Raw genomic sequence first — 18,161 nt, forward strand, 5'->3', positions numbered from 1 at the left:
GGCCTCATCTGGCCACAGCGGCTCCACCTGCAACTTGAAGAACCCTTGGCTTCCCGCAGTGACTTATGTGGTGGGCAGTTGCCAGAGAAAAGAGGGAGAGAACAGTCTGGGTTACATCTCTAAGTATGAAGTGGCCCTGGGTAGGGAATTCGGTGCTGAGGTTCCGGCGTGGGAACGGTCCAGCTCCCCGCTGGCGTGGAGACAAAGGGACTTGTGGAGCCAGGTAGAAATGTGGGCAGCTAAAGAGGCTCTTCAGCTGGGCGTGGTGGCACATATGCTTTGGGAAGCAGAGGCAGGTGGATCTCTGTGAGTTCGAGGCCAGCCTGGTTTACAAAGCAAGTTCCAGGACATCCAGGGCTACGGGCTAGGCGTGCCCCCCCCCCCCCAAACTAGGTGGAGAGTGAGGAAATCCCTTGCTCATCGTGTCATCTGCGGCCACAAAGAGGAGGTCATAACAGGGCAGAGGCAGTGTGAACCCCCAATGTTTTGGAGTACGTGCAAAGGGACACATCTGGGGATTAGATCGGGTCAGGAGGAGATATTTGAGACTCATGGAATGGGGAGATATTCTGATAGTATTTAAACTACGCTGGATTCCTGAATCCATTCTGGAGGGCTTGCTGCAGATGCAGACGCAGATGTATGCCATCTTACTGACTTCTCCTGTAACCAGGCAGGCAGTGCTGAAAGCAGAACTTGGGCTCTGACCCACGGCTGGGGCTGCTAGGTCTGATCTTGCAGGCTCTCCTGGCCTGAGGTGACTCTGGCTAAGAGACCAGTGTCTTCCTACCACACCAGCCAGTGCTTGCAGGAGACGACTATGAACATTTGGGGCGGGGGGAGGGGGGGAGGGAGAAACAAGCATTTGTTTTGGAGTATTTTTCCACTGGCTTTGGAGTGGATGCGGGGTTTGTATGCACACGTGTGTTGCGGTCACAGGACTGTAAGGCACAGGAGCTCAGCTCCGGGCACAGAGCAGCAGGGCTGGACTAGGGAGCCGCTGGTGGGAGGGGAAGTGCCATTGTGACCTACCCAGGTCCCTCCCCTCCGCGGGCACTGTGATGCTGCAGGACAACTGCTGGCCCAGCATGTCTGTCTCAGGCCCCCTCCCTCGCAGTGTGTCACAACCGCGGAGGCGGCCGTATCTGGAGCAGTTGGGGTGGGCAGGCCCAGCTGGGAGGCGAGCGGGCGAAGAGAGCGGCCACGATGGTGAGACTTCCCCGCCCGGACTGGCAAGGGACGCGCTCAGGTGCCGGGTGGAAAGCTGCGGGGCCACGGGGTGGCTGTGGGGTAGCTTTGGACCGGCTGGGCTCCAAGTCTCCTGGAGCGGCTGTGGGTCAGTTCAGGGTCAAAGGTATTGTACCCAGGGGTCACAACAACTAGTTGTCAGATACCTTATATTTTGTGGAAAATGTAAAGAGCAGGGGCTATTGTACCCTTAAAGGGACCTAAGAGATCTGCGCTCGCTAAAGAGAGGAGGGCAAACCTGGAGAGCCCGGTGGAGAGATCTTGGGGACAGTCACTCGTGGACCAGAGTGAGAAGAAATGGGATGCCGAGGAATTCTGGACAGGTGGTCTGGACCTGGGTGGCCTGGGGGATTTAGTCCCCAAACCAAATCAAAAGTGACACGTTCCAGACCCGGGTCATTCTCCACCCTCATCATCGGGCCATTGGTCATCAGCTTGGGTTGAGGGCAACTTCAGTTCGAGCTGGGTGCTGTGGACCCAAAGACTTCTCCGGTGCCTGTCACCGGGGCTGGCTCTCCGACCGGCCCTCCGCTTGGGTTTAGAGCACCCTCAGTTCGAGCTGGGTCCAAACCAGCTCCGCAGGCGCCCGCCCGGCGCTGGAGCAGGCTCCTCACCTTTCCCAGCGGTCAAAGTCAGACTTTGGGACTGGGATGTTTCCCCTCTCCGGAGACCAGGGGACCTAAGCCATTTAATTTTATTTCGTATCCTGGCTTCGAGGCAGCAACACTTCTTCGCTGGTAGCTGTCTTCACTAGCGGCTGCTACCTTCATAGCCAGAGAGACCCTCCAGGTTTACAGCAGCTCCGCAAAAGCCCCCCGGGAAGCTCGCTGCGCGGGGGTGGGGGTGGGTGGGTGGGACTAACGTTGGCCTCAATCATTGCCCTCCTGCCCCCCGCCCCCGACGCCAGGAAGCCCTAGTGTTTCTGCCGGTGGGACAGAAAGGTTAGGGTGGAGGGGGTGGAGCGGAATAAAAGTATCTTACAGACCAAGGTCAGGTTCTCTGAGCCACTCGCTCCGGTGTCAGTGACAGAACAGCCCGGCCAGAACCTTCTTTCTCTCCTCCCCACCCCCTTTCTCCCTCCCCCTTCTCCTTCTCTCTCCTCTTCCCCCCCCCCCCCGTCCTGCCACCCCTCCCCCTCCCCCTCTGGCTGTTCATTTGGGAGAGTGCCCAAGACTTTCTGGCGCGGGCTCTCCTGTCAGCCCCACCTCTTAGCCTATCATCTCACTCCCCAAGCATGCTCGAGGACACACCTGGGAGTTTGAAGCATTTGGCAACGCAGGAGAGAGTGACCAGAGGAAACCACTTCTGCTCAGGTCCCTGGTGTGGGACCATAGGAGGAGGGCAGAGCTGAAATTCAGGGTGCTTGGCTATGCAGCCACTATGTGACACTGTGTCACCTCGGGAAGGTCATCAAACTTCTCTGGGCTGGCTTTTCACATCTACAAAACGAGGAGGGCTTACTTCAGACTTGCAAGGCTCTATATAGATTTTGTTCTTTTTAGGCTTTTTTGTTATAGAGTGATATAAATATGTATTTAAACATATACGAATTATATACATACACACATATGTGAGAGTGAATGAGTGTTACCCTTGCGGCTTCATCATCCATTATACGGAAGACTTGCCATAATCAATCATTAATTTTTTTTTGTTTAAAGACAGACACTCACTGTGCATCACTGCTGGGCTAGAACTCACGGTGTAGACAGAGATGCTCCTGACTCCACCTTCAAGGTGCTGGGATTAAAGACATGCACTATCACATCCAGGAAAAAGAATTCAAAGTTTTATTTATTTAGTGTGTGTTCATGTGCGTGCATGCATGTGCGTGTGCGCGAGTGTGTGTATGTGTGTATATGTATTGATGTGCATATGCACTTACACACAGACCTTTGCGTATCAGTGTCCTCCCCACACTGCGGAATCTGGTGACCGAACTCCAGTCACTAGACTTGCTTGGCAAGTGCTTTCACCTGCTGAACCATCTCTTTGGTCTCAATTATTATTAGACTTGCTTTGTTTATTTGGCTACATAGTGTAGAAGGGACATTTAACAGTGCATAGCTATTGCTTGAAAAGTTCCAAAGCACTCTCTCACTCTGATCTGCGTGTCTACAGACTCCGAGTGGAGCCTGAAAGATGCGTAGAGAACGGGCACAGATTGTGACCCAGCCCTTGGGCAAATACCACAGTGCTCTGAGTATACCAGGGGAATGGCAAAACAGCAAGACTTCAGAGGCTTTTGGAAATGGTCAAATATCTTGGAAAGAGCCCATCTTTGTATCGTGAAGCCGTGATTGAGAACAGTCTTTGTCTGCCCGGCACCGTCTTGATGGGCAGCATTTCGCATTCACAGAAACTCTTAGTGATTGTTTGATTTTTGCCTCCTTCCTTCCTGCCCAGGCTTCCCTTGTGAGTTTTAATCCCTTGGCCTCCTGATCAGATGGGAGACTCAATCTTTTTCTTCTTTTCTTTTTACAGTAGGGGGTGGGGTGGGGGTGGAATCCTGGGGCACAGCCCTGTGTGCTTGGCAAATCCCTGACTCTTTCCTGAGAGGCTAGAATGATCAGTTTGTAAACCTTGATCACTAGAATTCTGCTTTTCTGGGTGTCTTCCTACACGGGTCAGGGGTCAGGGGTCAGGGGTCAGGGAGGCCTCCTTGGGAATTAAGCAGAATCAACTTTGTCATTTCTGTTTTTTTGGTGGGGTAAGAAACATGTAACTAGTCCCCACACCTATTTCCAGGGAGGTCATTGTCCAGTCACAAGGCAGGTGGGCACATTTCTTGTGACTTGCTGGCTTTTCTTCCCGTATCATATGGGATGCAAGTCACTCTATCCACCAACGCCTCTGACTGGTCCCACACACGTGGTAGGAATTGGCTCTTCAAAGCAAAGCCTCCCTTCTTAATGGTCAAATCAGCGGGACAATCCCATCTCCCCAGCATCCCATCCTGCTCTCTGAGTTCTTCCAGCAAGCAGCCCCTGCGAATGTGACGATGATAATAGTTTGGGGGAAAAGTACGAAGGTTCCTGGGTAAGTGCCTTAAGCTGAACCCAAGTCAATGGAGTAGGTACCAGAGAGCTTTTATAAAGGTCACATGGAGATGGGGACATCTTTAGCATGACCTTTGGATGCAATACCTTCATGCCAGTCCATAGCTTTGAGGAACACCGGCTTCATCAGATGGAAGTGGACATCACATGGTGACAGAGATCACATACACTTGTGAACATTGACAGTTAGAGGGGAGAGCAAGTGTGTCTGGGGATAGGGCTAGAGTCGCTGGCCTGTCTGGTGTACCTTGGCATCACTCGGCCATACCGTGTGTCTGCATTGTGCAGAGTACATATAGATGGCCATTGTGGCCCTGAGCACTGTGTGTGTGTGTGTGTGTGTGTGTGTGTGTGTGTGTGAGTTACAGCCATTGCTCCCTTCCTAGAAGCTTTTTCCCCACCGGATACTTGGGGATCTGTTCCTGAGTGATGGGTCCTTGGTTAAAGCGGTGTGGATGAACTAGCTGTTGAGTGAGACTTGATAGGAATCTGGCTGAGGGAGGGGTGGGGACATGATGCTATTTTCAAGTGTTTGCTGACTGTTGTCCTTGGTGAAGGGGCTGCTAGGTGCCCTTGCAAAGGATGAAAGTTAATAACTTTGAGGAAGAAATGGCTGGGAGCCAGGTCGGTGATAGGGAGAGTGGGAGGATGTGGTATCGTTTGAGGAAGGAAGCGGACCAACTGTTCACTTTTTCTTGGGTTATTTGGGGAGCTGACAATGATGTGGCCTCTGTGGCAGGCATTTCCTGTCTCCTGCAGGATCATGAGAAAGTGCAGTAGGCAATATGTGCATCACACCGGGAACCTGACCTAGCCTGTCCCACCTGGAGCCCCAGGGCCTTCGATGCCACAGGGTCTCCTTTGCCAGAATCTGCATCCTGAGCACCCCTACTGCCTGTCTCCCACCAGCACCATTGCTGCCTGTATTTATCCAGGGCCCTCCCCTGAGCTGCCTTCTCCCACCGATGCGCATTTAGATCAGCTTTGTTCTGGCTGTGGGCTAGCTTTTCTCTCTTGTCAGCGATCGCAAACACACGCTAATTGAAGGGTCCGGGCAGAGATAACTCCATCTTTGATGAGTCATGCTTGTTCTTTCTTTAATTATCCCTTTGGAACACTATGGCTCTACTTGCCAGCTTTGTGACCGAGGTCCTAAAATATAAGTGATTTTCCCCTCTAGCCTGACATTAGAATTAGCACGGCATTATTTCTAATGCTGTTTGAAGAGGCTTCTTGAGAGCGTCTGCATAGCAACTGAGCACAGGTGGCCAGGGAACAATGGCCTGTCTCAGTCCTTCACCAGCTTCCTGATGCTGGTCCAAGTCACTAACCTTCCTAGAGAAATATCCCACTCTTAATTTTTGTGAAACCTTGAACTGACTTTTTTTTTCTTCAACACAGGGTTTCTCTGTGTAGCCCTTGGCTGTCCTGGAACTCACTCAGACCAGGCTGGCCTCAGACTCAGAGGTCTGCCTATCTCTGCCTCCAGAGTGCTGGGATCAAAGGTGTGCGCCACCAAGGCCGACTCAGACGAGGGTCTTTAACATGGTTGCGATTGCTCTACCAAGGAACGGTGTCACTGGCCTTGAGATGATGTTGAAAGATTCAAAGCATTCTTTCCCTGAAGAGAATGTGGAGCTTATTTTAGTCCTTCTGAGAGCAGGGCAAAAGGGACTGATGATAGTAAAAGGAAGAAATATATTAAACAGGATCCACACAAGGGTTTCCTGTAGTAGACTCTGAAGGGCTGTGGAGCTCTAGAATATTTCTGTGACTGATCTACTTTCTATGGAGATGGGCAGAGAGGACGCAACTGTCCCACCTGCTCTGCCCTTCATGAGCTCATGCTCCATATAAACTGGCAGTTGTGGGACACGTCCTACATTCTCCTGTTCATATTCCTAATCATACTGAAACATGCCCCAGGCCTGTCCACATTCATCAGGAATCTGTCTGTATTCCTCCAGCCGACCAAGCCAGCAGGGTGGTTTCCTTCTTCTATGTGTTCTTAGGCTCCGCCTGCTCTTCACGTTAAATGGGCTGGAATCCCACAGAAGGCTCTCACTCTGCTCATCTCTGTGGTGTGCTTGCCCGTGGCGTCTAGTCTCTATACCAGGAAAAGACAGACACTTGAAGAAGCAGCCATCATGGCTGAGCGCTGTGTGATAAACCAAGAGACCATTAGGAGCTAACACAGCAGGGACCCTGGTCTGGTCTGTGGTTATCCTTACTTCCTGCCAGTAGGGAGTGGCATGTAACCTGAATGCTGAAAACCCCCTAGGGGTTTCTAACCAGATTAGAATCTTCTTGCATGTCACAGTGCTCGTCGCGTCGGGGATGAACCTTTGCAGGCAGTCTGACATATCTGGTTATTGAGGCTTGCTATACCCTAGATTGTTGAGTTCAGGGGTGCTGGTAGTATACAGAGCCTTCTTTTGCAGGGACCCAGGAGAGCTCCAGAGGTGCTGATTCAAAATAGAATCAGGACGAGGAGGGGACCAGAGCCAGGAGCTCTGGCTACCAAGGGGGAACCTGAGATATGAGTTTGGAGCCACATAAGACTGAAATATCTCTGCTGATTGAGCTTACCTTTGCCCCCATCTCTGGCTGCCCAGCTTATCCTGAGGAACAGCCTCCTGGTAGCAGAAGATGGCTCATTTTTAAAGAGATTGGTCCCTGATTGTGCCCCCCCCCAACCCCAGCGTTTCTGTACAGAGAGCATTTCGTATTTGGAATTTGGCACGGCAAGCTTGCTTTTGATGTCCACAACCAGACTTGTACTGAGGTAGATGCATCCATACCCCAAGGTGCTGGAAATGGACACCAAGAGTGAGGCAGAGGTTATAGGTGCAAAAGACAGAGAGAGCTCAGAGTGGACTCACAAGCCCTGGGTTTTGTGCTGCGCTGTGGTGAATCTTCAGGCCGACCTTTCCGGCTCTGTGTCTCTGTTTTATCTCCCAGGGATGGAGAAGGAATCATTAGGTGATCCACGGGGCCAGGCCACCTGTGTGCTGAGCTTTCTGTGTTTGCAGACGGATGACCTTTCATGGGCGCGAGGATTGGCCTCCCTAGGGTGTCACACTGGTCTTCTATGCTCATCTGTAGAGCTTGGGAAGAGAGGTGGCTGGGCAGACAGGGTAAAGAGGGCCGCTCGTGGCCTGTGCCGGCTTCTGCAGGGGTAACAAGTCCTGCGGTTACCTACTTATGATGTGAAAAGGTTGACTTTGCCTTGGGTTTAGAGGTTTCAGTGTGTGCTTGGTGGTCCTTGGCCTGAGGTGAAGAAACTTATGGTAGAAGCAAGTGATGCATCACATACTTGATGGCTAAGGAGTGAAAGAGAAACTGAGGGACAGGCTGGGGGGGGGGTTCCACAGTCCCCTGAGGGCATGCATGCCCCTGAGAACCCAGTCACATACTAAGGGCTCCTCCACCTCTTAGGCTCCCCTACTTCTTCATAGTGCCAGACGCTGTGGGTCAGGCCTTTAACGTGGGCGCCTATGGAAGACATTCCAGATCCAAACAAACTGTAGGATCCTCTCATGAGCCAAGTATCACCCGGGATCCTGAGGATGCTCATAGACCACAGGGCTCCAAGAAACTTCCTGTAAGTTGCAATTTTACTTACATCTGAACTCTACCCTTTGGACCCCACAACCCCTTGCCCCACTTTAGTCTGAACTTCCGGTGCCCTGCGGGTGGCTGCATCTTGAGCAGGGCAAGCCCAGCGTGAGCTTGCCATGCAAGATTCCAAACAGGAAACGGAGATCACGCCCAGGACCTTGAGTGTGGTACGGAAGCTCTCTTTATGCAACTTTGAACTTTTCGCTTACCTGCACAGGGCATGTCCTTAGTCAGTCCAATGAGTGGCTATGTGAGGTGGAAAGAGACAGGCTAAGGGGTTCCGACTGCGAATGGCGTCTCTACTCTGACACCTGCTTCCCATCTGGTTCTTTTACTTTGTTATTAACGTCCTCATTTTTTTTTTTTTTACTTTGAAAAAATGTAAACTTCTAGAGAAGTAGCTGAGTATAATGCCAGCCATATGTTTATTGCTTAGGTGTAGCAATGATCATTTTAGCCATATCTACTTACCTCCTGTGCTCATGAATGTTTTAAAATAGCTGGGACTGTAGGACCGAACATTACAGGTCCTGAGTTTGGTCTCAAATACTGCTAAAACTTTTTTTTTTAAAAAAGTACTTAAAAGTACCAATTATCATGATATTTTATTGCTAGATGTTTCAGACATAATTCTAGACACTAGTAACATTTTCATACTTAATCTCATTTTTATCTTACTCAATGACTAAAATGAATGAATTTCTCTATTTTGATTTGTTCAAGTCAGAATTCACAGTCTGCACAGTCGGTGCAGCTGTTCTGTCTCTTACATGGTTTTGGTGTGGCACGGTTGGTCCCTGCTGTTACTCTTATTTCTCATGAGCTAAAAGTGTGGCTCAGAGGTGGATGCTCTCCTGGTATGCCAGAGAAGGGGTGGTGGGGGAGGGGAAGGAGAGATGGAGAAGAAGGGGGAGGGGAAGGAGGAGGGGGGGAGATGTAAGGAGGAGGTGCAGAGAAAGAGGGAGGCAGAGAGGGGGAGAAGAAGAAGAGAGTGGGGAGAGAGGGGGAAGAGAGTGGAGAGAGGGAAGAGAGAGAGGGAGAGAGAAAAGAGGGAGAGGGGAAAAAGAGGGGGAGACAAAAGAGGAGAGAGAGAGAGAAAAGAGAGAGAAGGGGAAAAGAGGAGAGAGAGCTTGTAACAGGGCAGTTTTACCTGCTTGTAGGTGTTTAGTGGGCGTGAAGCAGAAGAGGTCTCTGGGATGTTGCTGTGATGGAGTGATGGATGTTGTGTTAGTGGAGTGAAAAAGCACATCTTGAGTGGGGAAGAATGAGGGTTTCTCAGAATGTCTTCTTTTTGGTTTTTCCTCAAGAATGGAGGGAGAGAGGAGGGATGGGGCTGAGAGAGAGGGGCACTCTGTAAAGATGTTTATTCATTATAAAAGATTGAGGAGGCCATCAAAGAGACCAGAAACACTGTGGCGCGTGTCCGTGGCTGCAGCTCACTTCTAGCCTCTGCTCTTCTTCCGGTGATATATTTATATTTACATTTACATTTATATTTATATTTATATTTATATTTATATTTATATTTATATTTATATTTTTGTTTTCCTACAAACGCCCTCCATACTCCCTGGAAAGGCCTAGAATGTTCCAGAAGGAAAGTCAGCTGACTGGAAACCAGGCAACACCCTCAATAAGCTATGGGGTGGTTGGCATATGATGGTGACACAAGGGGACAAATCTCAGAAAGCTGAAGATTGGGGCCACTGATGATGCTGTAATGTGGAAGAGGAGGAGGGGGAGAGGAAAGAGGAGAAGGAGGAGGAGGAAGAGGAGAAGGAGGAGGAGGAGCAAGAGGAGGAGAAAGAGGAAGAGGAGCAAGAGGAGGAGGAGGAGGAGGAGGAAGAGGAGGAGGAGACCCAGGGGTATGGGCCTGCCCATTGCTCCCACAGTGTTGCTGCCTTCCTGAGAGGCTGCAGGTTCTTGCTGCAGTTTTGTGTCAATCATAACATGCCCAGTGTGGGGCAGTCGCTTGGTTGGTATAGGAAATGCTTTCCTTAGTCCTGAGTGGAGTCCTAAGCTGGCATCAGCAAACAGCTCTGCAACAAAGGGAGGAGACACGGGAGCCTGCGAGCTCAGACTCTTGCTCCCAGCAGGTGGAGGAGAAGCCCAAGACCACGCCATAGTGGTGACTACGGTAAAGTCAACAGCAATCATGCCTAAAGGGTTATTTCAGTGCAGAGAGGCAGAGAGTCAGCCAAGAACATACAACACAGCAAATAAACTGAGATGGCTAGCTGTGACCCTGAGTGTGGACAGTGCCTTGGTGGGCATTTGGAAGTACTGCTGGGCGGTAGCCTGCAGCACTGTGCTCCATATTGGTGGCTTTGAACACCTGCACACTTCCTGGGGCAATGGGCTAGGAGAGGGGGGACTAGAGACTCAGCTGCAGAACTGAACCAGGGTGCAACAGGTCCTGAAATCTCTGGCCCTTGGAGACAGTGAGGGCATCTGCTCTGCCCCTAGTTCCCAGGAGTCTGAACTTTGATGCGGACACTGTTTCCATGACCAGCCATGGCTCAGCCTCCTGGCTTGGGTTACCCAGAGCTGGAAAGTGCCACATCAGGTCATGGGTAAGAATAGAAACCTGCAGACCAGGCACACGCTTCCCTGCTGGGTTCTGGCAGGTATCACAGTACTCGGTCACCCCATGTGGGCCACTGCTTCTCCCAAGGCTGGGAATGGGGGAAGGGCAAGTCTCCGTTTCCCAGGAAATCTTCTTGGAAGAAAACAGAACACACACACACACACACACACACACACACACACACACACACACACCTTATTTTTAGGTGATAATGCTGGGACCGATTAGATAGTTGAGACTTCATAGCAGAGTAATACAGATAGACCACTCAAGAGGTGAGTTTTACTTGCCACTTGGCCTGACCTAAGCAACGAGATAGTTTAATGGTAGCTCCAAAAATGTTTAATTACTCAGCATGCAGGAAGGACTTAACTTGACCTTGATGTGTGTCTGCATTTGCAGTTGTGACACTGACTGTATATGGTGGCTGATAGATCGTCTGAGGCTCTGTGTGCACACCCAGGTGTGGGCTCCCTTAGAAGGTCAGTGTGAGGTTAAAGTTAGTTCTACTGTCTTTTTCTTCCTGAGTTCCGGGTGTGAAGGAATAGCCTTGGAGAGCAAGCTGTACAGCAGGCAAGAAGCGGAATAACTGACTTGGGACCATGTCTTGTGCGAGATGTAGCAGTGCCTGGAATCCCAGACACATCCGCTGGTGGGGTGATGTGGCTGTAAGGTTGAGCACCCGGCACACCGGATGTGAGGAAGAGACAGGCCTCAGTCCGTGGCCAGGGTCTCGGGTTCTCTGACCTTGGTGTGCCCTGTTTCCACAGAGGGAATGCATATCGGTCCACGTGGGTCAAGCCGGAGTTCAGATTGGCAATGCCTGCTGGGAGCTCTTCTGCTTGGAGCACGGTATCCAGGCGGATGGGACCTTCGGCACTCAGGCCAGCAAGATCAGCGATGACGACTCCTTTACCACCTTTTTCAGCGAGACTGGCAATGGAAAGCACGTGCCCCGGGCTGTCATGGTGGACCTGGAGCCTACTGTAGTGGGTGAGAACTGGCCAAGAGCCCTCTGCTGGCAACAGCAAAGTGCGGGGCTTTGGGCTTCGGAGAGCGAGCGAGCGAGCGAGATGATTGGAAAGGTCTGACTGAGCAGACTCATCCTCCTGGCAACCTTGCTCAGCTCGGGTCCAGGTGGAGGGAAGGAGAGGAGAATGGCTTTGGTGTTTGAGGAGTGGTATCTGCTCCTTCACGTCTCCTCCTCCACTCTAGCTCTGCTCAGGGCCCCAGGCGTGGCCAGTACCCTTATTACCCAGGATCCCTCAGTCATTTACAGACTTGTTCAGGGGTGGGCTGGCCTCACTCCAGGGATATCTCAGACTCAGGCGAGAAGGATAGAACGTCTCTCCTGGAAAGCAGGATCTGAGGGTCCTGTCTCTTGACAGATGAGGTGCGGGCAGGAACCTACCGCCAGCTCTTCCATCCTGAGCAGCTGATCACAGGAAAGGAGGATGCTGCTAACAATTACGCCCGCGGACACTATACGGTGGGCAAGGAGAGTATTGACCTGGTGTTGGACCGAATCCGTAAACTGGTAAGCGCCGTGGGGCAGGGCGGAGCAAGTCTGGTCAGGCACGGTCTCAGGAGAGATGATAGAGCGAGACGTCATCATCTGGCCAAGGGTCTAGGTCCTGGAGCTCATACTAGAGATTATTTATTTATTTATTTATTTATATTTGGTGCTGAGGTTCAAATCCAGGGCCTCATCATGCCAAGCACATGCTGTACTGCTGGCTGTCCCCCTAGTCATCTGTTCATGTCTCAGAAGGAACATTCACAGGGACAGTATACCTCCCAGGCCTGGGTATCCTGGCCTGCCCTGTAGCCTGATTTCTTGCTAGTCTATGGTAGTATCTTGGGAAGACTCAGCCATATGTGAGATTGAAGTTAGAAACATAAATGGGTAAAGCTTTAGTTTGAAAGAAGTGGAGAAGAGACTTGAGAACTTGTATCTGAGTACTGACATGTACGTTATAAGCTCTAATTATATACCTTCGCTTACTCTCTAACACGGGGAGATCTTTTCTTTGTAATTGATGGATATAGGAGTTGAGGGCTGGGCTGACTTGGTGTCTTAACGTGGGCCACTCGCTAGAGAGTGCAGAGTTAGGATCCAAATAGGTTGGCTTGACTACAAAGCTGCTTCTTTGGGTTTCATCACTGTGTCTTTTAAAGTTCTCATTTCAGTGTATTGGGGAAAAAAATTGGCAGACTTGTGGTGCCCAAAAATTAAGAACCACTGGGTTGAGTGATCATAGCTTACAGCCTCTGGGAAAATTCTGTGAGAATTCTATGAATTCTCCTAGTTCTTCCTGGAGTCAACACTGGGCCCTTACTACACATCGGGTGCTTGCTGGGGACGTGATGTGATCTCATCAACCGTCACAGAACCTTCCAAGATGGGGATGTAGCTAAAGAGGAGTGGACCTTTGAAAGGTTACTAAGGGGCTGAAATGTTTACAAGTTGGGAATTCACGGATGTGTTGGTTGTCTTGGTGTGCTCATTACACAATGTACACATCACGCTGTGCCCCATAAATATGCACAGCTGTGATCTGTCAACATGATAACACTTTTTTTTTAATCTTGAAAAAAATCTTAAAAGAAAAAAGAAAAAAAAAACCCAAACCCAAACCCAAAACTATAGCTCCATTTACATTTCTAACACGGGAAGGTACCCTGAGCCCTATCCAACGTTGAGAAGTGTAGGTGGACATCCATGCCCATAAAATCATGACAAGCAAGTTCAAGTAAGGTTTGAACTCTTAGAAGGCAAGGTCACTGTCATAGCAACTCTGAGACTCCTGGTTCAGCCAGCTCAGAGGCCAAGCCTATGTACATAGGCATGTGTGGTTTGTCAGTTTGGCCATTAACCAATTCTCCCAAGATCAAAACAACCTTTGTGTGTGGGTTTTATTCCCTGTGGGCTGTTACAATTTCTCTGACGTAAAGATACTAGGATGGGGTGTGGCAGACAGTAGGGGTTTGTCTGGCTTTTTCTCCATTCGTTGTGTGTGTGTGTGTCCAGGACCCCTCCTCACTCCTCCTTGTTTCTGGCTCTGCAGACTGATGCCTGCTCCGGCCTGCAGGGCTTCCTCATCTTCCACAGCTTTGGAGGCGGCACAGGCTCCGGCTTCACTTCGCTGCTGATGGAGCGCCTTTCCCTTGACTATGGCAAGAAGTCCAAGCTGGAGTTTGCCATCTACCCAGCCCCCCAGGTCTCCACAGCAGTGGTGGAGCCGTACAACTCCATCCTGACCACGCACACCACTCTGGAACACTCCGACTGCGCTTTCATGGTGGATAACGAAGCCATCTACGACATCTGCCGCAGGAACCTGGATATCGAGCGCCCCACATACACCAACCTCAACCGCCTCATCAGTCAGATTGTGTCCTCCATCACCGCCTCTCTCCGCTTTGATGGAGCCCTCAATGTGGACCTCACAGAGTTCCAGACCAACCTGGTACCCTACCCCCGAATCCACTTCCCACTGGTCACTTACGCCCCCATCATTTCTGCCGAGAAAGCCTACCATGAGCAGCTGTCTGTGGCGGAGATAACTAGCTCCTGCTTTGAGCCCAACAGCCAGATGGTGAAGTGCGACCCACGTCACGGCAAATACATGGCCTGCTGCATGCTCTACCGCGGTGATGTGGTACCCAAGGACGTGAATGTCGCCATCGCTGCCATCAAGACCAAGAGAACTATTCAGTTTGTTGACTGGTGTCCCACAGGCTTCAAGGTGAGAACTGATGACTTTGGGGTTGGGGACAGTGCTGGGGATGCAGAGGGATTACTGAGAATTGGGGAGAATGAATCGTGGGAGCTTCTGGTCTTTTATGATGATGTGGGAAGATGACTTAAAGAAAATCCAACGACTATTTCATTCAGCTTTGACTGAGATGCTCAGCTGTTGAAAGATGGCTTGCTTAAACCACGTGAGGTAGTGTAGACTTTGCTGCTATTATGATTGTTAACCATCCTTGATTTTTTTTTTTAAACTGAGGGACTTGAATCTCAATGCAATTCATTTTAATTTGTCTAAAAGAAAGCTTGATGGGTATTTTACACTTCTAGGTACATCTTAATATTAGAGTCAACCACACGATTCAAATTGCTAGAGAGGCATAATTCTTTCTTGGAGCAGAAGATGTATTCTCAATATATGACAAAAGTTAACTATTTGCCTCGTACGCCTTAATCTGATTAGAGTAACACAAAGGGAGTTTCTAGTCTTTATGCTGACTGAGTCCTGTTAGTCACAAAGTCCTGGCTTTCTCCTCTCCGATCAGCTGGGCTGTTCCCGCTGAGCCAGGGGACAGTTTTCCTGCTCACCATTCCCCTGCCTTGTGACACGTATTGTCTTTTCTAGACGCTACCTATTGATATGTGGTAGTTTAGCCATTCTTACCAAAGCAGCTAAGGTCGTCTTAACATTGGACTTCATTTTTTTTTTAATTGAAATAACAAAAGAAGCTGATAAGGAAGAAGATAAACCAAGAGATATGTGGGGAGAGTGGGGTGATGAACGTAGAGGGGATGCCCCTCTCCTCGATTTTCAGCTTGCTCTGAGGTCCCACATGGAAAGATGAGTTAGGTGGTAGTTGCTTTTTGGGAAGGTGCCAGCCAGCAGAATCCATATTGCTAAGCTTCACCTGTTGACATTCTCCCCAGGGGTATTTGTCCCCAACTTGACTCAGGTCTACAGTGTCACTGTGGATGGGAAGAGAGGCCTACGCTGCGCCAGAGCCACACCAGCAACATATATGGTGTGGCAAACTATATCTCTTTCACATCCATGGCCTGCTGCTTGTTTAGCAGCTGTGTACCTTATAGTCAGCAGTATCCGGAAACACGTTTTAAAGCAGTGAATCTAAGAGGGCTGGCAATTTAAGCACAATTGACCCAGGATATATGCTAGTTTTGGGCAATACCATGGTTCCTAGTGTCCTACAGATGCCATCCAGTTTCCTACAGTTCTTGGTCTGCTTTGGTTTGGGGCATTCATGGGGAGATTTCTAGGGCTTGAGCCCATGGGGAAGCCATCCTCCCCATCCCCCAATGTGCTGGCAGATCTTGGGAGGTTGGCTTGCTTACGTGTGACCTTTGACTTCTGTGGTTGGTATTTCTGCTTTTTTTTCCCTAAGGACATTGTTTACTAGAGACCGGCCTGTATGGTGGTAACACCATCCCTGAAGACCTCTGTAATTTACTGCTCTGGATTCTCCCTGTGACCTCTTAAACAGCCTTTCACCCCGACAGAGAGACTTCCCTAAAATTATTGCAAAAAGGCTAAGAGGGTCATCAAAGCATCCAGAAAGCAATAAGCTTGGTGATGATAATCAGAGTTCTAGAAACTGATGTGCCTCTAACTGGGAAGGCGTTTCCTGCTCCCTGACCTTGAGATTACCCTGAGAAGCCCCCCTCCCCCCATGGCACGGCTGCATTCAAGATAACTGCTGACTTGATGATGATTTCTACTAACGTGTTTACTAGCCTATCCTTTATTGCTCCTCCAGCTTTTAGTTTCCTTTTTTTTTTTTTTTGGTATAGAATAGAGTTTATTTAGGGCAGAGGATGGGAGTTAAGTGGGGTAGTGGAGGCAGAGAAAGGCAGAGAGAGGGAGAGAGTAGAGAAGTGGAGGTTGGCCATGACCACGTGGAGAGAGGGGGGAGGGAGGAGAGCCCAAGAGGGCCGAGAGAGGTGAGAGTGATAAGAGGAGTAAGAGATAAGAGCTCCTTTTTTTTTTTCTTTTAAGGATTTATTTATTATTATAGCTAAGTACACTTTAGCTGCCTTCAGATACACCAGAAGAGGGCGTCAGATCTCATTACAGATGGTTGTGAACTACTATGTGGTTGCTGAGATTTGAACTCAGGACCTTCAGAAGATCAGTCAGTGCTCTTAACCACTGAGCCCTCTTTCCAGCCCCAGCCTTTAGTTTCTAAGTCCTTGTGATCCTCCTGCCTCAGACCCAGGGCACTAACAGGATAGACTCACAGCATTATGCCCCTTCCCTTTCACTTTTATTCTCCATCCCCAGCATACATCCTTTAGAGCCACCCACATTCCCAGCTGCCTTGTTCATTCGCCTGTTCCATCCTGCAGCCCCACCCCACACCCATCCCATCCCTTGCCAACATTGCCTGTTACCAACAGATGTCCTGACATTGTCTTTGGTGGACTCGTGTGTCTGTGTGTCATTCTGTGGCCTGTCCTGACGTCTTTGGCCGACTCTCATGACATTCTGTGGCCTGTCTTCTTTCTCTGTTCCCCAGGTGGGCATCAACTACCAGCCACCTACTGTCGTGCCAGGAGGGGACCTGGCCAAAGTCCAGCGGGCTGTGTGCATGCTGAGCAACACCACAGCAATCGCGGAGGCCTGGGCCCGCCTTGACCATAAGTTCGACCTCATGTATGCCAAGCGGGCCTTTGTACATTGGTATGTTGGAGAGGGAATGGAAGAAGGAGAATTTTCTGAGGCCAGGGAGGACCTGGCTGCCCTGGAGAAGGATTATGAAGAAGTGGGGACTGATTCATTTGAAGAAGAAAATGAGGGGGAGGAATTTTAAATATACACTTGCCCCATGACTATGTCTCTTTATTTGTGTTGCTTTTGCTTAAAACGTCCTGGGTTCCTTTCCTAGCACTGTGCTCAGACACGCAGCTGCAGATGTGCCTGCTCTCTCCTGTTTTCTCTTTTTAGGATGCTATGCTCACTCTTCTGTGGGGAAAAAGAAACCACAGAAGGAGAAAGTGACAGGCAGGCCTCTCAGCCCCAGCTTCCTTCCTGTCCTACATAGATGGGGCCCTGACTCCGGCACCCAGGCATTGTGACCAGCCACAAGGGTACTGCACACACAGGGAACTCCCCCTGGAATAGAATATCTCATTACTGAAGAATGAGAGCGAGCAGGTCACAAACACGGGGTTAGGAATCTTAATTCTAGGTTAGACTGGGTCGCCCCAAGACAGAGCCTGCTGGTGGAAGAATAGGAACACAACGCCAGCAAAAGCTCAGTCTGGGAAGATGCTGCAGAGAGAGGGAACGACCGACGCTTGTGTGATGGATCCGTAGCACAGCCCTGACCTCATCTGGATCGACTACACCCATTCATCAAGAGTTTGAGTATCTCCATCCCTTCCCCTCAGGGGTGTGTTCCAAGACTCTCATTAGATGTTGATGACCACCTAACCCTGTACCTCTATGTATGTCTGTATATATTTTTCCACACTTACACACATTATGAAGTATAATTTATATACCAACACAGTGAGAGATTAACAATCACCACCAACCAAATGAACAGCTAAGACAAAATACAGTAATAAAAGTTATGTGAGGACTTGGGGTGTAGTTCTGTGGTGAGCAAGTGCTTGGCATCTGTGAAACCCTGGGTTCATTTTCTACCACTGTACTCAGAGAGACAGACAGAGCAGCAGATGTGCCTGCTTTCTTCTGTTTCCTCATCTGAGGATGCTGTAACTCGCTCTTCTATGAGAAAAGGAAACCAGAGGAAGAGAAAGTGAAATTAATGGTGCCTGCAGTCTATTCTCTTCCCAGACACTGCCCCAAGAGCCAGAGAGTTAGAAACATGACAGTGTTCTCCTTCCTAAATGCAGCTAAAAAACAGTAAGG

General features: G+C 49.9%; 1 protein-coding gene across 1 annotated transcript; it reads left to right on the forward strand.

The window, feature by feature from the left end:
- The first annotated feature begins 1,086 nt into the window (after positions 1-1,086).
- On the forward strand, positions 1,087-17,113 carry Tuba8 (tubulin alpha 8). Its single transcript, XM_052174761.1, has 5 exons — positions 1,087-1,209; positions 11,286-11,508; positions 11,904-12,052; positions 13,584-14,264; positions 16,801-17,113. Exons 1-5 carry the CDS (start codon positions 1,207-1,209, stop codon positions 17,092-17,094), a joined length of 1,350 nt encoding a protein of 449 aa, XP_052030721.1. The 5' UTR covers positions 1,087-1,206; the 3' UTR covers positions 17,095-17,113.
- Positions 17,114-18,161: the final 1,048 nt, after the last annotated feature.

This window comes from Apodemus sylvaticus, chromosome 2, assembly GCF_947179515.1.
Source record: "Apodemus sylvaticus chromosome 2, mApoSyl1.1, whole genome shotgun sequence".
Taxonomy (NCBI): domain Eukaryota; kingdom Metazoa; phylum Chordata; class Mammalia; order Rodentia; family Muridae; genus Apodemus; species Apodemus sylvaticus.

Bases quoted from the DNA above. Each gene is read 5' to 3' on its own strand.
- Tuba8 (XM_052174761.1), top strand. The intron at 12,053-13,583 runs GTAAGCGCCGTG...CTGGCTCTGCAG, and splicing joins TGGACCGAATCCGTAAACTG to ACTGATGCCTGCTCCGGCCT. The intron at 14,265-16,800 runs GTGAGAACTGAT...TCTGTTCCCCAG, and splicing joins GGTGTCCCACAGGCTTCAAG to GTGGGCATCAACTACCAGCC.